Source organism: Mauremys mutica, chromosome 13 (assembly GCF_020497125.1).
Source record: "Mauremys mutica isolate MM-2020 ecotype Southern chromosome 13, ASM2049712v1, whole genome shotgun sequence".
NCBI classification, from domain to species: Eukaryota; Metazoa; Chordata; order Testudines; family Geoemydidae; genus Mauremys; species Mauremys mutica.
Window position 1 is genome coordinate 31,176,297 of NC_059084.1, and position 17,589 is coordinate 31,193,885.

Here is a 17,589-nt window from a genome sequence, read left to right on the forward strand (position 1 = left end):
GGCCACTTCTGGGGCATTTGCCATTGTGCTGGTGGCCATGCCACCAGCAGCATTCCTTGGCCCATGTCCAGTCGCAGAGTGCTGCCTATCGGAGCAACATCTGCTCCTGCGTGAGGCTTAGGACTCTGCTTCCGAATCTGAGAAGTGGCTTCTTGGCAACCAAGGTGGGGCACTGCTGACCAGTGCCAGAGAGTGGTGCCATGAGTGAGGGAATTTGTGCCACACCATCATGACCAGCTTGCCCTTCACCAGCACCTGTCTTGGTGCCATGGTGGCCCTCGGTTCTGGTGCGGCCACTGACTGCTCCCGAATGGCAAAGGATGGTGGCACCATGGGGGAAAAGCAGGTCTCTCACAGCCTCCAGCATAGACAGTAAAACCAGGGCTGTCACGCCACGGTGGCTCTCCCTTAGCGGGGAGTCCAATGGTACCAGTCTCAACAACACCCTTTCCAGGGCTGGAGTTGATGATGCCGCACACCCTGTTGGCGCCTCTAAGTGGTCCACCACAGGTCGCACTCTACCAGAAGCCCTACCACCTGCAGACCTTGGGGTTGGAGGGTGCCTCCAGTCTGTCTTTTTCTGCTTTTTCTTAGGCACCGGCGATTGTGCGCGGTGCCGAGAGTCCCGTGCCAAATTGATTTCCTCTGTGCTGGGGACTTACATCGGTGCCGGAAGCCCCAAACCATCAGTAGCAAAGTCCTTTCTTGGTAACAGGGATGTGGAATGGCAATGCACCTAGGGTGACCAGACGTCCCGATATTTAGGTGTTTGTCCTGCGTCCCGACCGATCTTTGGGCAGACACCCCCACCCACCCCCATGTCTCCTGATATTTTCTCCCTCTCATCTGGTCACCCTAACTGCACCACCTTGAGAGACTCCAGAGCACTTCTTACTAACCTAGAAGTACATGGTTGCGATTCCCCTTGAGCAGCTCCAAAGGGGGACGGAGCGCTGCTTCCATATGGGGGAAACTTACGTCTAGCATCCCTGTCTTTTTTTGTCCTGGGTCTGAAGCTCCTGCACCATTCCTGCATGTGGGTCTCTCCCAGGCACTTAAGACAGGTATGGCGTGAGTCACACATGGTTTGAACCCTTGGGACTGAGGCATACTGTGGTGCAGGGCGGCCTAGCCCCACTAAGCGGGGATCACTACTACCTGTATTACACTACATAGCTAACTACTAACTTAATCCTAACAGTAGCTATGAACAATTTTTTCTGAAAAAAGTCCACTGAAAAAAAGGCATTTGCAGAATGCAAGGGATGAGCAGAAGTTCCAGCAACCATCACGGGTGGTAAGAAGGAATTGAAGAAGTGGTGGGGTGGCAGGTCCCTATATGCCGGCGCTATGAGGGCACGACTCCAGGGGCACCAGAGCCGACATGATGGATACCACTGAGAGGAAAAGAAAAAAAAAAAACTTTCCTGCGGTGGTACATGCGTACCTACATTGGAATGGACATGAACAAACACTTGAACAACAAAAAAAGGATGCACACCCATTTTAAAAACTGTGACCTACAAAGATTTAATACCCCCACTGAGATGAATGGAAGCAATTCACATCTCCTAGAGCTATTGTTTTAGTCTTCCTGCTTACAATCTCGTAAGACAATCAGGTCACATTTTTTTCCTCCAAATCATAAGTTGGAAATTTTTTTTTTTTTAAGGCAGACTCTTAAATTCTGCAAAAATCAGTAAGTTCAAAGTTGTACGAGAAGAAAGTGTTCTAACTCCCACTCACAGCGCTTGTTCTTGTGGCACTGTCACAATGAGCACTTTTGTAGTAGTCTTTATTCATTTCAGACACTTAACATTAGTTCTCTCTCCTTCCTGGGATAACTTCACTCACATCCAACATGGATTTGTTGATATTCTTGAACGCTTTATACCATGGTCATTTATAAGTATTGCATTACCTCAGCATATGTAAAAAGCGAAACCAAGTCTGTGCAATGCACTCGTTGTCCATTTCAGGAGGAATCAGACTTGCATCTTCATCAGGAATTTTAAATGGAGGAAATGAAGGTCCATATGTAAAACGCAGCAATCTAGGGGACAAGTCAGTAAAGCTGTCATTGCATTAGTACTCCTCGCACTTGCACTGTATTTACATTTGTAAAAAGATGCACCATATATTGTTTTAAGCACATGTAAAATAAAAACTACTTACAAACCTTACTAAATAAATCATGAACTTTGTACAGTCATCCATTCAAAATTAAACATCACTGAGGGATAGCTCAGTGGTTTGAGCATTTGCCTGCTAAACCCAGAGTTGTGAGTTCAATCACTGAGGGGGCCATTTAGGGATCTGGGGCAAAAATCTGTTTGGGGATTGGTCCTGCTTTGAGCAGGGGGTTGGACTAGATGACCTCCTGAGGTCCCTTCCAACTCTGTGATTTAACCCTCTCTATCCCACTCTTCTCAAAAGCTTCAGCTTTTAGCCTTGGAGCATGCCTGAAGTTCAGTGTGCTTGGATTCTGTCAGACTAAGAAGGCATTCCAGATGCCGGGGCCCTCTATGGAAACACTCTGCCAGCACACCCTCACTGTTTAAAACCAGGGGAGCACCAGCTTGTGTGCCATGTGTTTTTTAACTGACAAGATATCGCACAAGGAGAGAGGCAGTTTCTCAAGTAATTAGGTCCCAAACCACTTAGGGCTTTTATTGATTTGAATCAACACATTGAATTACACCTGGAAACAAAGAGCCAGTGCAGATCCAGGCTCTCCATGTATGCTCTCCATGAGGTGCCAAGCTTAGCAAGCAGACCCACTACAATCTGAAGAAGCTGAAGTCTCCAAGCTGTCTTGAAGTATAGCACCACAGAGCACATTACAATGATCCAATCTCAAGGTGGTAAAAGCCTGGAAAACTGAAGTGAGGTCACAGTTGGAAAGAAAGAGTGATAACCTTCTGGCCAAGCAGCGATGGAACAAACCTTTTTTACCATCCAAAAGAAACTTAGGATCCAACCCACCGCCAATTCCTCTACCTTGCAAACCCATGAGAAATGACAGACAGATTCCAATCAGAATTGTCTCATTCGTCTCCAAATTGAGTCCCTGCCACCTCAATCTCAAGTTTTTACTCTTCTCAAAATTATGCTTTGCCCCCCCAATGTGGGGGGGGGTGTAACAAAACCTCACTTGGTATTTTCTACTCCAACTAGTACCCCATCTGAGCTAATTGAGACTGCTGTCTGTGACGCTGCATGGTGTGGCAGAGCTCTGACCTTGCTCCTGTGGGTCCTGCGCTTCTAGGCGGTTTATGCTTAGCCTCAGTGGCTCACTGTGACCCTCCACGGAGCCCTTCTCTCTCTAGGGCCAGGGTTACAGTCTACTGAGCTCTTTTCATCATAGGCTGCAAGGAGGTTGGTGAGAGAACTCCCACAGTCTCTGTTCAGCCTCCTGTCCTGACAGGGACCTGACTTCCCCTTCCAGGAGCTGTTCCTGTAGTGGTGGGTTGGGGGGAACCCGGGCCCGCCCTCTACTCCGGGTTCCAGCCCAGGGACCCTAATGGTAGCAGTTGTTGGCAGCCAACCTTTCACTGCCAGAGTTGCTACATTTCCCTGGGCCACTTCCCCACAGCTCTCCTGCTTCTCCCTTCTTCACCCTTACCTTAGGGCTCCTTTAACAATGTTTTAGGGTGTCTTCAGTAACCAGCCCTTCAGCCGCACTTCCTCTCCTCTGGCTCCCTTGCTCCTCTGCCTGACTGGAGTGAGCCCTTTTTATAGTAACAGCAGGGCCTTAATTAGAGTCAGGGGATCACATTAGCCTGGAGCAGCTCCTGCTCTGGTCAGTCAGGGAACAGAAAACTGTTAATCCAGTGGCCAGTATATCTGCCTTCAGCTATTCTGCTGTACCCAACTGGCCTGAGTCTATCACATATCCCTCCCCCCTGCTCAACACCAAGGGGTTGGGCAGCCAGACAGTGTACGCGTGATAAGCCATCAGCATTGCCATGGCGACTCCCTGCTCTGTGCTCTATGCGGAACTGGAAAGGTTGGAGGGATAAGAACCACCCTTGTGTTCTTTTCCTTGTTCCGTTGCATCCATTGAAGAGGGGCATGGTCAGTCACAAGGACAAATCTGCGCCCCAGCAGGTAGTAACGCAACGTTTCCATAGCCCATTTTACAGCGAGGCACTCTCTCTACAACTGCATATTTTTGTTCCCTCGGAAGGAGTTTCCTACTGAGGTAGAGAACTGGGTGTTCCTCCTCCCCAACCATCTGCGACAGGACAGCCCCTAACCCTACCTCGGATGCATCTGTCTGTAAGATAAAGTCCTTGTTGAAATCTGGGGCTATCAATACGGGGTTACTGCAGAGGGCAGTCCGTAAGTCCGCGAATGCCCTTTCTGCTGCATCGGACCATCTGACTGGATCAGGACCACAGGCCTTCACTAAGTCCGATAGGGGACTCGCCCTTGTAGCAAAATGGGGGATGAAACGCCGGTAATACCCCACCACCCCTAGAAATGCTCGGACCTGCTTCTTAGGCCTTGGCCGAGGCCAATTTTGGATGGCCTCTAACTTATTCAGTTGGGGTTTTACCAGACCTTTTCCTACCACGTAGCCAAGATATTTAGCCTCCGTGAACCCTACAGCACACTTAACAGGATTCGCTGTAAGGCCAGCTCGCCGAAAGGTATCAAGGACCGCTCCCACTTTTTTCAAGTGGGTCTCCCAGTTTGGGGTATGAATCACCACATCATCCAAGTAGGCCGCAGCATAACTGGTATGGGGGCGTAATAACTTGTCCATGAGGCGCTGAAAGGTAGCTGGAGCCCCATGTAGTCCAAAAGGAAGGACCGTATATTGGAAGAGCCCCTCTGGTGTAGAAAACGCCGTCTTTTCCTTTGCATCTTCGGCTAGGGGAATCTGCCAGTACCCCTTCGTCAAGTCTAAGGTTGTCAAGTACCGGGCATTCCCCAGACGGTCCACTAGTTCGTCTATGCGGGGTATAGGGTAGGCATCAAACTGGGATATCTCATTTAGTTGACGGAAGTCGTTGCAGAACCTTGTGGTGTCATCAGGTTTGGGCACCAACACTATTGGGCTGGACCACTGACTGTGGGATTCTTTGATGACCCCCATCTCCAGCATTTTCCTGACTTCCGCTTTTATTTCCTCCCTTTTGGCTGCTGGCACCCGGTAGGGCCTCATAGTTACTCTGGCCCCAGGGTTTGTGATGATGTGGTGATATGTCCCGGTTCTGCGACCTGGCTTTGTCAAGAATACATCGTGATATTGGGCAATCATCTCAGTTACCTCTTTCTTCTGTGCTGTCGTTAGATCAGGAGACACCCTCACTTGTTCAGGATTTTTGTTCCCTGGGTGCAGCCCTTCTCGAATCACTGTGCATGCCTCTCGCGCATGCCATGGTTTCAGAAGGTTGACATGATATATCTGCTCTACTTTTTGACGTCCTGGTTGTCGCACCTTGTAATTTATTTACTTTCCCTATGGGTTCAACTATTTCATAGGGCCCTTGCCACTGGGCCAACAGCTTACTTTCGGCCGTGAGTACCAGTACCATTATTCGGTCACCAGGTTGAAACTGACGAAGCTTGGCTTGGCGGTCGTAGTAGGTTCTCTGGGTCTCTTGGGCCTTCTCTAGGTGTTCCCTCACTATGGGAGTGACCCGGGCTATCCGATCCCTCATCTGTAGTACATGTTCTATTATGTTCTTCCCCACACTGGGTTCCTCCTCCCAAATTTCCTTGGCTATGTCCAGGATGCCTCGGGGCTTGCGTCCATACAGCAGCTCAAAGGGGGAGAATCCAGTGGAAGCTTGGGGGACCTCACGGATGGCGAACATGAGGTACGGTAGTAGGTTGTCCCAATCTTTCCCATCCTTGCTTACCACCTTTATCATCATGGCCTTGAGGGTTCGGTTAAATCTTTCCACCAGACCATCAGTTTGTGGATGGTAAACTGAGGTCCGCAGCGTCTGGACATGGAGCAGGGAACACAAATCCTTCATCAACTTGGACATGAATGGTGTTCCCTGGTCTGTGAGGATTTCTTTTGGTAGCCCTACCTGGGCAAAGATTGCCACTAGTTCTTTGGCAATGCTCTTGGAAACTGTATTTCGTAAGGGGACAGCTTCTGGGTACCTGGTTGCATAGTCTAGGATGACAAGCACATACTGGTGGCCTTGGGTCGTTTTCTCTAACGGTCCCACAAGATCTATGGCGATCCGCTCGAATGGGACTTCGATGATCAGCAGGGGTACCAGAGGAGCTCTCAGATGTGGACGAGTGCTGTGCAGTTGACATTCAGGGCAAGAGGCACAGTACAGCCGGACGTCTTCATGTACCCCTGGCCAGAAGAACCTGCGTAAGATTCACGCCTGGGTTTTCTCCAATCCCAAGTGTCCTCCAAAAAGGTGACTGTGAGCGAGGCTTAATATTGCCTTCTGGTGTTTCCGGGGGACTAGGAGTTGACGTACCTCTTGCTCCTGCATTTGTACGACCCGGTATAGGAGATTCCTCTTGATCACAAAATTAGGCCCTGGCCCCCGGGACTTTCCCTCTGTGGGTACCCCATCTATCTCAGCCATCTCCTTCCTGGCGTTCTCGTACCTTGGGTCTTCCACCTGGTCCCGTCCAAAAGTCTCTCTCTCTGGGTTTAACAGCCTGAACTCTGGGGGATCTGTCTCCGCCCTCTCGGCTGGCTCCGTGAGATTGGGGTTGGAAGTGGTCTCTGACCCCTCCTCTGTCTCAGGGCCCTCCCCTTCAGTTGCCTGTGTACGTCTGCCTACACAGGCGACCCTCTGTCCTTGTGTCAGGATTCGGGTACCCAAGGCCTTGGTCGCCCTTCTTTCTCTTTTGGTCTTCCTGCCTTTCCCCGGGACAGGGAATAGCTCCTGGGACATTTCTGCGAAAAATGGGAGGTGACATTCTGCTGCAGAAACCCCCTGAATTTCGGGGAGCTCCTCTCCCTCTAATTCCTCCAGTGGGAGCAAGTTTCCAAACCCAGGGAAATCTCTACCTATGAGCACGGGGTATGGGAGGTTTGGGACTACCCCTGCTTTCACACCGGTGACATTTCCCTGAATTTCAATTTTTACTGGTATGGTGGGGTAGTAGCTAACAGTCCCATGGACACAGGTTACCCCTGTACGCTTGGCCTGCATTAACTGGCTGCGCTTCACTAATTTACCCGAAATCAGGGTGATATAGACTCGGGGAGTGCTGAGTGCCATGGTTTCTACCCCATTCAACTTTACCTGCCTTGTATATTTATGTGGGATGACTGTGACCCCTACAATATTGAGTAGGCTGCATGAGTCTGCCCCATTCCCCAGGTTACACTGCCTTGGCTCTATGACATTGGGGCACTGGGCAGCTATGTGCCCCAACTCCCCGCACCCATAACACCTATAATTGCTTCTAGTCATTCCCCTATCACGTGGGTTAGGAGATTTAGTCCCAGGGTTCCCCCCACTCAGCCCTTTCCCTTTCTTCTGGGTTCCTGACCGGTTTTCGACCTCCCTCTTCTTCCACCTAGGACTTCCTGGGGGATTGGCCGCCCGACCCTCCATGGTCGAGGTCAAATGTTTGTTTCATGAGGGGCCTTCCTTGGGTAGTTGGGTTAATACCCTGGCTGTTATCCGTCTTTCCACCAATGTGATCATTTCGTCATAGGTGGACGGATCGTTCTGGCAGACCCATTTTCGGAGATCTGGCGGCAGCCCCCGCATGTAATGGTCCATGACCAAAGTCTCTAATATCTCCTCCGGGCTGCATGCCTCAGGCCGTAACCACTTCCGAACAAGGTGTATGAGGTCGAATAGTTGGGACCTTGGAGGTTTCTTCTCCCTGTATTTCCACTCCTGGAACCTCTGGGCCCGTACTGCTGCTGTCACCCCGGATCATGCTAGGATCTCTGCCCTCAGCCGGTAATAGTCAGCGGCATCCTGAGTGGGCAGATCAAAGTAGGCCGTCTGGGCCTCTCCACACAAGAAAGGTGTGAGAATGCTGGCCCACTGCTCCAGGGGCCATGCCTCACGCTGTGCAGTCCTTTCAAATGAGAGGAGATACGTCTCTACGTCATCGTCTGCCGTCATCTTTGGCAGACAACCGGTGGCCTTCAGGGTTCGCGTCCCATTGGACCTCTGGGCCTGGGTGGTGAGGAACTTCAGCTGGTCCACAACCTCGCACAGGAGGGCTCGATCTTGGGTCGCCTGGCTCATTAATAATTGGTTGGTTTCCTGCTGTAACCTCATGGACTCCTGTTGTGCCATCGCCTGAGCCTGTGTTGCCTCCTGCTGGGCCACTGTGGCTTGCACCAGAGCTCTCACCACCTCCTCCATGGTGGTACAAATAACCCAAAAAAACCCACAACCAAAAACCCCAGTGCACCCCTTCCCCCCCCCCCCCCCTTCTCCCTTTTTGGGTTTTTTTTTTTTTTTTTTTTTTTAAAGTAACCACCTCTTTGTTCTGCCACGCTGTGAACAATCACGATCCCACTCCTGACACCAGTTGTGGCAGAGCTCTGACCTTGCTCCTGTGGGTCCTGCGCTTCTAGGCGGTTTATGCTTAGCCTCAGTGGCTCACTGTGACCCTCCACGGAGCCCTTCTCTCTCTAGGGCCAGGGTTACAGTCTACTGAGCCCTTTTCATCATAGGCTGCAAGGAGGTTGGTGAGAGAACTCCCACAGTCTCTGTTCAGCCTCCTGTCCTGACAGGGACCTGACTTCCCCTTCCAGGAGCTGTTTCTGTAGTGGTGGGTTGGGGGGGAACCCGGGCCCGCCCTCTACTCCGGGTTCCAGCCCAGGGACCCTAATGGTAGCAGTTGTTGGCAGCCAACCTTTCACTGCCAGAGTTGCTACATTTCCCTAGGCCACTTCCCCACAGCTCTCCTGCTTCTCCCTTCTTCACCCTTACCTTAGGGCTCCTTTAACAATGTTTTAGGGTGTCTTCAGTAACCAGCCCTTCAGCCGCACTTCCTCTCCTCTGCCTGACTGGAGTGAGCCCTTTTTATAGTAACAGCAGGGCCTTAATTAGAGTCAGGTGGTCACATTAACTGAATGGCCTCACCTGACTCTTTACAGGTTAGAGTCAGGTGTTCTCATTAGCCTGGAGCAGCTCCTGCTCTGGTCAGTCAGGGAACAGAAAACTGTTAATCCAGTGGCCAGTATATCTGCCTTCAGCTATTCTGCTGTACCCAACTGGCCTGAGTCTATCACAATGGAATAAGGGTGAACATTTAAAATACTGATACCAATATTACAAAATAGCAATTAATAGTATACAAGATATACCTTACATGGCCTCAGTGGAAAAGTTATAAAAATAGATATAATCTACCAAATATGATATCTAATCTTTGTATCATGAATGATAAATGTGTGTGCTATATCTGTATCTCAAACTTATCCTGTGTTTCTGGGAGACACCCCCAGACAGATTGGCATCAGCACTATCCAGTCTGCTTGATGGCCCATCAAGGGCAATCAGCTGTACAACGAATCCATTGAGAGAAACTAGGGGCTACACCTAGTTGGGGGACATGTAGGGACACGCTTATGGACAGGGGACTCCAAATACTTTTCCATGCCCATGTGCTGTGAGCTTGTGTTTGGGACAAAGGATATACAAGCCACATGGCAGAGGATATAAAAAGCCAGCTGCATCATCTCCAGTTTGTCTTCAATCCTGCTTCTCACCTCTGGAATGAGTTTTCTACAAATTGAAGCTTTGAAAAAAGGACTGATAGACACATCCAAGCTTTGGATGTGTCTCACAAATACTTTACAGGCCAGCAAATTCTTCAGTGCTGTTAAGAACCTGATATATGAACTCTGAAGTCATATGTACATGTATCTAATTGCTTTGACTCTTTAACAACTCTTCTCTTTTGTTTCTTTTCTTATATAATAAAACATTTAGTTTTGGATAATAAAGGATTGGCTGGCAGAGTTGTATTTTGAGTAAGTTCTAAACAAGTATTGATCTGCTACTGTGTCTGGTCCTTTGGGGATAAGAAGAACATTTTGTAAAGTGAACAGACTTAAGTAACTTCTCACTTTACTGGACTTAGTCAGTCACGGATTGGGGGCCAGAAACTGGAATGCAATAAAGGGGGCTGTGATATTTATTTATTTTTAAGCTTCTGGATAACCAGCGTGGGGGATCAAGAGCACAATTTTGTGACTGGTTAGTGAATCAAACTATAGGGTTAACCACCAGTTTGGGGAGAATCCACTCTCCTTTCACAGCCTGCCCTGACCGTGGCATTTTCAGTCTGGGCTACTCCAGGCACCTCAGGTCACAGGCCACACTTTTCATAGCAGCAAATTTGTTATACTAGGAAGAGCAGGAAAGAAGGGAAGAAAATCAAGTCTAAGAGGCCAAACTGTAGGACAGCAAGAGCAATGTCCAACTGGGTGATTACGCTTTTCTTAAAATTGTATTTTCACACCTAGACATTATAGTGATTTGCACTTGGTAAATGCTGAAGACAGATTCATGTTGGGCAGTAATTTAATTGCTTTCAAAATATGAGCTATGTTAAGGTTTAACTCTTGAACCAGTTCCCCTAACACAGTGGGGTATATCTTCACTGCAGAGTTAACTCAGGTGACCGGATTCAGAACCCAAGGTCACCTAGCCCAGGTCTAAGCAACCACACTGCAAAGCCCTACCCGAGTTAGTGTCTTCACTGGTGCTACACTTACCCATGTCTCTCACTAGGGGTGCTGGGGGCACATCCTATGGTTCTTGGTGGTGCAATAAAGTTGAGCTGCTCTGGGATTCTTTCCCAGTGAACTGTGGGAGAACTTGTCTGTCCTTATGAGCACAAGGGGCAAATTGTGGGAAGGCACTGGAAGACTACCAGCATGTGAGCAATTTAGCCTGTGTCCTCACTGCAAAATGGGTGGGTTACCAGTTCAAGTGAAAGCAGAACCTGAGTCTAGCCTATACTCCCGCAGGGCCAACTAGCCTGGGTTTAGAGCATGACTAAATTTGGGTGCAAGGTTTGTTTTCTGGTGGGAGAGCCGGTAAAGGGCAACATCTCAGAAGATTCCCAATTAATTCTGAAGTGAAGAAATACTCTTAGATATCAAAATATTACATTTTTACATGCACATGAACTCCTATGTGACTAGCCAATCACCACTGTTTTGATTCAGGAAACCTACTCTGAGCATATTACTAGCAGCCAAATTCAGGAAAGTTATTTATTAAAAAGTCACTTTACCCTTTGGAAGTTGGATTAGAATGTCTTTGGGCTAAAGGTACTCATGCACACTTGAAGCACCACTGAGCTTAAGGTTAGCATAAAAAAAGTCAGCTCTTTATATATTAGATTTAAATAAGCAAACAAATCCACAACAGAAGTACTACATTTTACACAAATGTCACAGAACCACAGGTTACTATATATGAGTGGCATTAAAACTGTTAGACATCAGAGGGCTGTAAGATCTGAGCATAAAGCGTATGGAGTAGCAGTGGAACAGAACACTGATGCATGCTTTAAGGGAGTTACAACTGTTTTCAAATCAGTGAATCATAAAAACACAAACACAGCTACATCTAAGCAGCTAAAAATAGCCAGAAGAATTGTGTATTTAGTTGTGCAAAATAAAAGATGCCTCACAAATATGTGTATATATATGTATGTATTGGGAAGAGGTGAGTAGCCCTCAGTGGTGAAAGAGCAGGTTAAAGACTATTTATAAAAGGTCGACATGCACAAGTTCGAGGGGCCGGATCCAATGCATCCGAGGGTGTGGAGGGAGTTGGCTGATGTGATTGCAGAGCCATTGGCCATTATCTTTGAAAAACCCATGGTGATCGGGGGAGGTTCCAGACACTTGGAACAAGGCAAATATAGTGCCAATCTTTGAAGGAGAATCTGACGAACTACAGCCTCACCTCAGTCCCTAGAAAAAACATGCAGCAGGTCCTCAAGGAATCCATATTGAAGCACTTGAAAAAGAGGAAGGTGATCATGAACAGTCCATATGGATTCACCAAGGAAAAGTCATGCCCGACCAACCTGATTGCCTTCTATGAGGACATAACTGGCTCTGTGGATATGGGGAAAGCAGTGGATGGGATATGCCTTGACTTTAGCAAAGCTTTTGATAAGGTCTCCCACAGTATTCTTGCCAGCAAGTTAAAGAAGAATGGATTGGATGAATGGACTATAAGGTAGATAGAAAGCTGGCTAGATCGTCAGGATCAGTGGACAGCGATCAATGGCTTCACTAATTGGCAGCCGGTATCAAGCGGAGTGCCCCAGGGGTCAGTCCTGGGGCTGGTTTTGCTCAACATCTTCATGGATAATGGGATGGATTACACCCTCAGCAAGTTCACGGATGACACTAAGCTGGGGGAGAGGTAGACATGCTGGAGGATAGAGATAGGATCCAGAGTGACCTAGACAAATTGGAGGATTGGGCCAAAAGAAATCTGATGAGGTTCAACAAAGACAAGTTCAGAGTCCTGCACTTAGGACAGAAGAATCCCATGCACTGCTACAGGCTGGGGACCAACTGGCTAAGCAGCAGTTCTGCAGAAAAGGACCTGGGGATTACAGTGGATGAGAAGCTGCATATGAGGCAACAAGGGCACACTGTTGACAAGAAGGCTCACAGCATATTGGGCTGCATTAGTAGGAGCACTGCCAGCAGATCGAGGGAAGTGATTATTCCCCTCTATTCGGCACTGGTGAGGCCACATCTGGAGTACTGCATCCAGTTTTGGGCCTTCCGCTACAGAAAGGATGTGGACAGATTGGAGAGAGTCATAGAATCATAGAATATCAGGGTTGGAAGGGACCTCAGGAGGTCATCTAGTCCAGCCCTCTGCTCAAAGCAGGGCCAATGCCCAACTAAATCATCCCAGCCAGGGCTTTGTCAAGCCTGACCTTAAAAACCTATAAGGAAGGAGATTCCACCACCTCCCTAGGTAACCCATTCCAGTGCTTCACCACCCTCCTAGTGAAAGTTTTTCCTAATATCCAACCCAAACCTCCCCCTCTGCAACTTGAGACCATTACTTCTTGTTCTGTCATCTGGTGCCACTGAGAACAGTCTAGATCCATCCTCTTTGGAACCCCCTTTCAGGTAGTTGAAAGCAGCTATCAAATCCCCCCTCATTCTTCTCTTCTGCAGACTAAACAATCCCAGTTCCCTCAGCCTCTCCTCATAAGTCATGTGTTCCAGCCTCCTAATAAGTTTTGTTGCCCTCCACTGGATTCTTTTCAATTTTTCCACATCCTATTTGTAGTGTGGGGCCCTAAACTGGACACAGTACTTCAGATGGAGGCCTCAACAATGTTGAATAGAGGGGAATGATCACATCCTGCAGAGGGCAAAAAAAATTATTGTAACAAGACTAGGTAACAATGTAACGCATTGGATAACAGAGATATTAAGATTATACACAGATACAAAAAGACAGTACACTGAACTGTTCATTTATGGAATGCTAACATTTACTAAAAATATGGACATTAAAAAAAAAATTCCATACAACCAAACTTCATAGATATTGAAGTTTACCTGGTTTTAGTAGATATTTGCTTTGTTTACCAAAAGGTTTTGGATGAGCTGCTCATTCAAATTTGCTATTATCTGCAAAAAAGTGTGACCAACCATATGATAGATATGGTTACTGTAGCTGCAGTTATGAAATAATGGACATGCAGTTATTCTGCAAATATTGGAATATATTTGTCCCTTTAAAACTGCATTCCACAAATGAACAGAAAATACAGAGCTATGAAAGACTCCATTATCACAGAAAACTGGCTGAACAACATACACTGTAAGTGTGTTCATCTCAATGTCAGTTTCTTTTGAAGTTTCACCTACCTGGAAGTAAGGGCACAGATAACCTTGCTCCACTGCTCCACTACAGCAGGGTGATGCCGCCAGTTGGCCACCATTTCTTTGGCAGTTTTCCAATAAGGGGGTGTTGGAAAGCACCGAGTGCAAGCTAGCAACCACACTTCAAACAGCACACCAATCAGTTTCTCGGCCAGATTTTCAGCAATGCCACCTTATGCAGGAACAAAACAAACATTTAAAGCCATTTAAGATGCTAGAGCTCTTTCAGCCATCTCCCTAGGAAACCCTATTAATCCTAAAAGGAATCTCATGGCTATCATGCTCATATCACTTTGAATTTATATAGATTTCATTTTATAAGCAATGTTTAAATACCCTTAAATCTATTCTGATCTACAACAGTACCATTTGCTTACTTTCTACAGGTGCATCCATGCTTTTAAAAAGTCGAAATGTTAATAACTGACAGTGTAAAGCCAAGCCATATGGGTAATGCGAACACCTATACAACAAGGGATTCACCTACTTAGACATATTATCATCACAGTAACACATCACAGAGAGAGAGAGAGAGAGAGAGAGAGAGAGAGAGAGATCTGACCATGAACTTATTAGTTTACAGGTGGGCAGATACTGACATGTCTTCATACTACCTCTCTAGCTAAGGGAAAATAAAAATATGTAGCTGACAGACAGAACTATGGGACCACCAAGACAGAAAACCCAGTAATCTGAGTTTATAGTTGGATGGACCATCATGTGTCTTGCAGAGTATGTTTTGACAATTTATATAGGACAAAAATTGTTTAAGCAGGTTCAGTTTCAGGCCATCCAACTTTAATTCAGAGTTTAAATACTAGAGATGGGTTGTTGTTCTTACATGGCCACCAGCAACTTTTGATTGTTTTTCAACATGAAAACAAACTACACTCAGGGGCCAACATCCCTTATATCCATAAGAGAAGCAAATGAAAAAAAGTTAAGACACAAACCTTGCACAGTGGGAGCTGCCAGAAGAGTGTCATTAATCTGTAGGAGAAACAACAATAAAACCTCCCAAGTTTCTCGAGCCATGATGGTTGACTCACGAGCCAATTTCTGGACAGCCTTCAAAACCTGCAAGCATAGTCTATTCTGACTGGACCCCGGGTCCTGCCTATAAGAGAAGAACACTATGAGTCTCTCAAAAAAAAAACAAAAAAAAAACAAAACCAACACCCACTGTAACTTTGAGATTGACTACAGTACCTAAAATTCACCTAAAATGCAAAAGAACTTAAAATGGCAAGATTACTGAACCAAACTTTGAGCTAAGGTGATTCATGGGAATTGAAGTCTGCCTCAGTGCAGTGAAGTATATAGTACAATAGCTCTTTCATATGACACTACACAAACATGCACTCATACAAAATGCTACACAATGTACACATTTACAGTTAGAGAAAGTAGAGCTCCTTTGCATTATATTCCAATTGCTAAGTGAATGGCTCATCACCTAATGCCATGAGATCATGTAAAACGCATAAAGACACATATGGGGTAGGCAGAATTAAAGTGTGGTATGTATTATTTTGATTTTTTAAGAGTGTTCCTAATTATTCCAGGCACATGTAAATTACAAAGCTTACCAAATAAACCAGTCCCAAATCTTCCTCACCCATTCATCCCAGGAATGATGACTTTCACCTACTCCTATCTATAGTCACAGCATCCTTATTTAATATGTATATTACACGAAGCTCAGTCAGGATGGGGATCCTATTGTGCAATATGCTGTATAATATGCTGCGAACCAGCTGAGCAGCAAACAGCAGAGAGGCAAACAGAAGGAGTTTGCCTGGGAGTTCACCTGGAGAGAGCCTACTGAGGCCCCCCCTCGCAGGTTCCTCTGAGTAGTGTCTGCCACAAGTAAGGAAGCTCTTAGAAGGAAGAGACTATGGATGCTGAGCGAGCCGCTGTTGTGACCTGCACAGGATGCGCCATGTTTGTCTTCCTTCCACAGGATAGGAGCGACTTTGTCTGTACAAAGTGCAAGCTGATCTCCATATTGGAAGAGAAGATTCAAGGTCTGGAGAAACGAATATCAACCCTGCGTTCCATAAAAGAAAATGAGGATTTCCTGGATAGACGTCAGGATCAGCTTCAGCGGGCACAATGTTCTGAAGATTCAGAGCAGGCTACGCAGCGGGGACAGAAGGCCAGTGAGGATAATTGGTGGCATGTGACTTCCAGAAGAGGAAAGAGTACCAGAAATGTCCATGTACCAGTAACACAGATGCAGGTGAGCAACCGTTTTCATGTTCTCTCCGCAGGTACTAGTGCAGAGGGTGGAGTGGATGATACATCTGAGGGAACAGAGCAGAAGGAGACTCCACTGATTGGAAGGCATGAGATGCACCGTCCTAGGGATGGGGGTTCCATGACCACCACTCCCAAGAGGAGGAGGAGGAGGAGGGTGGTGGTGGTCGGGGACTCTCTCCTCAGGGGGACTGAGTCATCTATCTGCCGCCCTGACCGGGAAAACCGAGAGGTGTGCTGCTTGCCAGGGGCTAGGATTCAAGATGTGACGGAGAGACTGCCGAGACTCATCAAGCCCTCAGATCGCTACCCCTTCCTGCTTCTCCACGTGGGCACCAATGATACTGCCAAGAATGACCTTGAGCGTATCACTGCAGACTACGTGACTCTGGGAAGAAGGATAAAGGAGTTTGAGGCGCAAGTGGTGTTCTCATCTATCCTCCCTGTGGCAGGAAAAGGCCAGGGTAGAGACCGTCGAATCGTGGAAATCAACGAATGGCTACGCAGATGGTGTCGGAGAGAAGGGTTTGGATTCTTTGACCATGGGATGGTCTTCCAAGAAGAAGGATTGCTAGGCAGAAACGGGCTCCACCTCACGAAGAGAGGGAAGAGCATCTTTGCAAGCAAGCTGGCTAACTTAGCGAGGAGGGCTTTAAACTAGGTTCACCGGGGGAAGGAGACCAAAGCCCCGAGGTAAGTGGGGAGGTGGGATATCGGGAGAAAGCACAACTAGGTGAGTGCAAGAGGGGAGGGCTCCAGCCCCATACTGGGACACCAGGACGATCAGTGAGTTCTTACATGCCTATACACAAATGCAAGAAGCCTGGGGAACAAGCAGGGAGAACTAGAAGTCCTGGCACAGTCAAGGAATTATGATGTGATTGGAATAACAGAGACTTGGTGGGACAACTCACATGATTGGAGTACTGTCATGGATGGATATAAACTGTTCAGGAACGATAGGCAGGGCAGAAAAGGTGGGGGAGTTGCGTTGTATGTAAGAGAGCAGTATGACTGCTCAGAGCTCCAGTATGAAACTGCAGAAAAACCTGAGAGTCTCTGGATTAAATTTAGAAGTATGAACAACAAGGGTGATGTCGTGGTGGGAGTCTGCTACAGACCACCAGACCAGGGGGATGAGGTGGACGAGGCTTTCTTCCAGCAACTAACAGAAGTTGCTAGATCACAGGCCCTGGTTCTCATGGGTGACTTTAATCACCCCGATATCTGCTGGGAGAGCACAGACAATCCAGGAAGTTTCTGGAAAGTGTAGGGGACAATTTCCTGGTGCAAGTGCTGGAGGAACCAACTAGGGGAAAAGCTCTTCTTGACCTGCTGCTCACAAACAGGGAAGAAATAGTAGAGGAAGCAATAGTGGATGGGAACCTGGGAGGCAGTGACTATGAGATGGTCGAGTTCAGGAGCCTGATAAAAGGAAGAAAGGAGAGCAGTAGAACAGAGACCCTGGACTT

The 17,589-nt window shown here is 47.4% G+C and overlaps 1 protein-coding gene across 3 annotated transcripts in view; it reads right to left on the reverse strand.

The window, feature by feature from the left end:
- The window catches only part of RALGAPB (Ral GTPase activating protein non-catalytic subunit beta), a 145,832-nt gene that overhangs the window by 109,041 nt on the left and 19,202 nt on the right, over positions 1 to 17,589 (reverse strand). For all 3 annotated transcript variants that reach the window (XM_044985326.1, XM_044985327.1, XM_044985325.1), the window contains exons 4-6: positions 14,812 to 14,975; positions 13,844 to 14,030; positions 1,922 to 2,053 (exon numbers count right to left, since the gene is read on the reverse strand). In XM_044985326.1, coding sequence (XP_044841261.1) covers positions 1,922 to 2,053; positions 13,844 to 14,030; positions 14,812 to 14,975 — 483 coding nt within the window. The remainder of the gene's footprint in view (positions 1 to 1,921; positions 2,054 to 13,843; positions 14,031 to 14,811; positions 14,976 to 17,589) is intronic.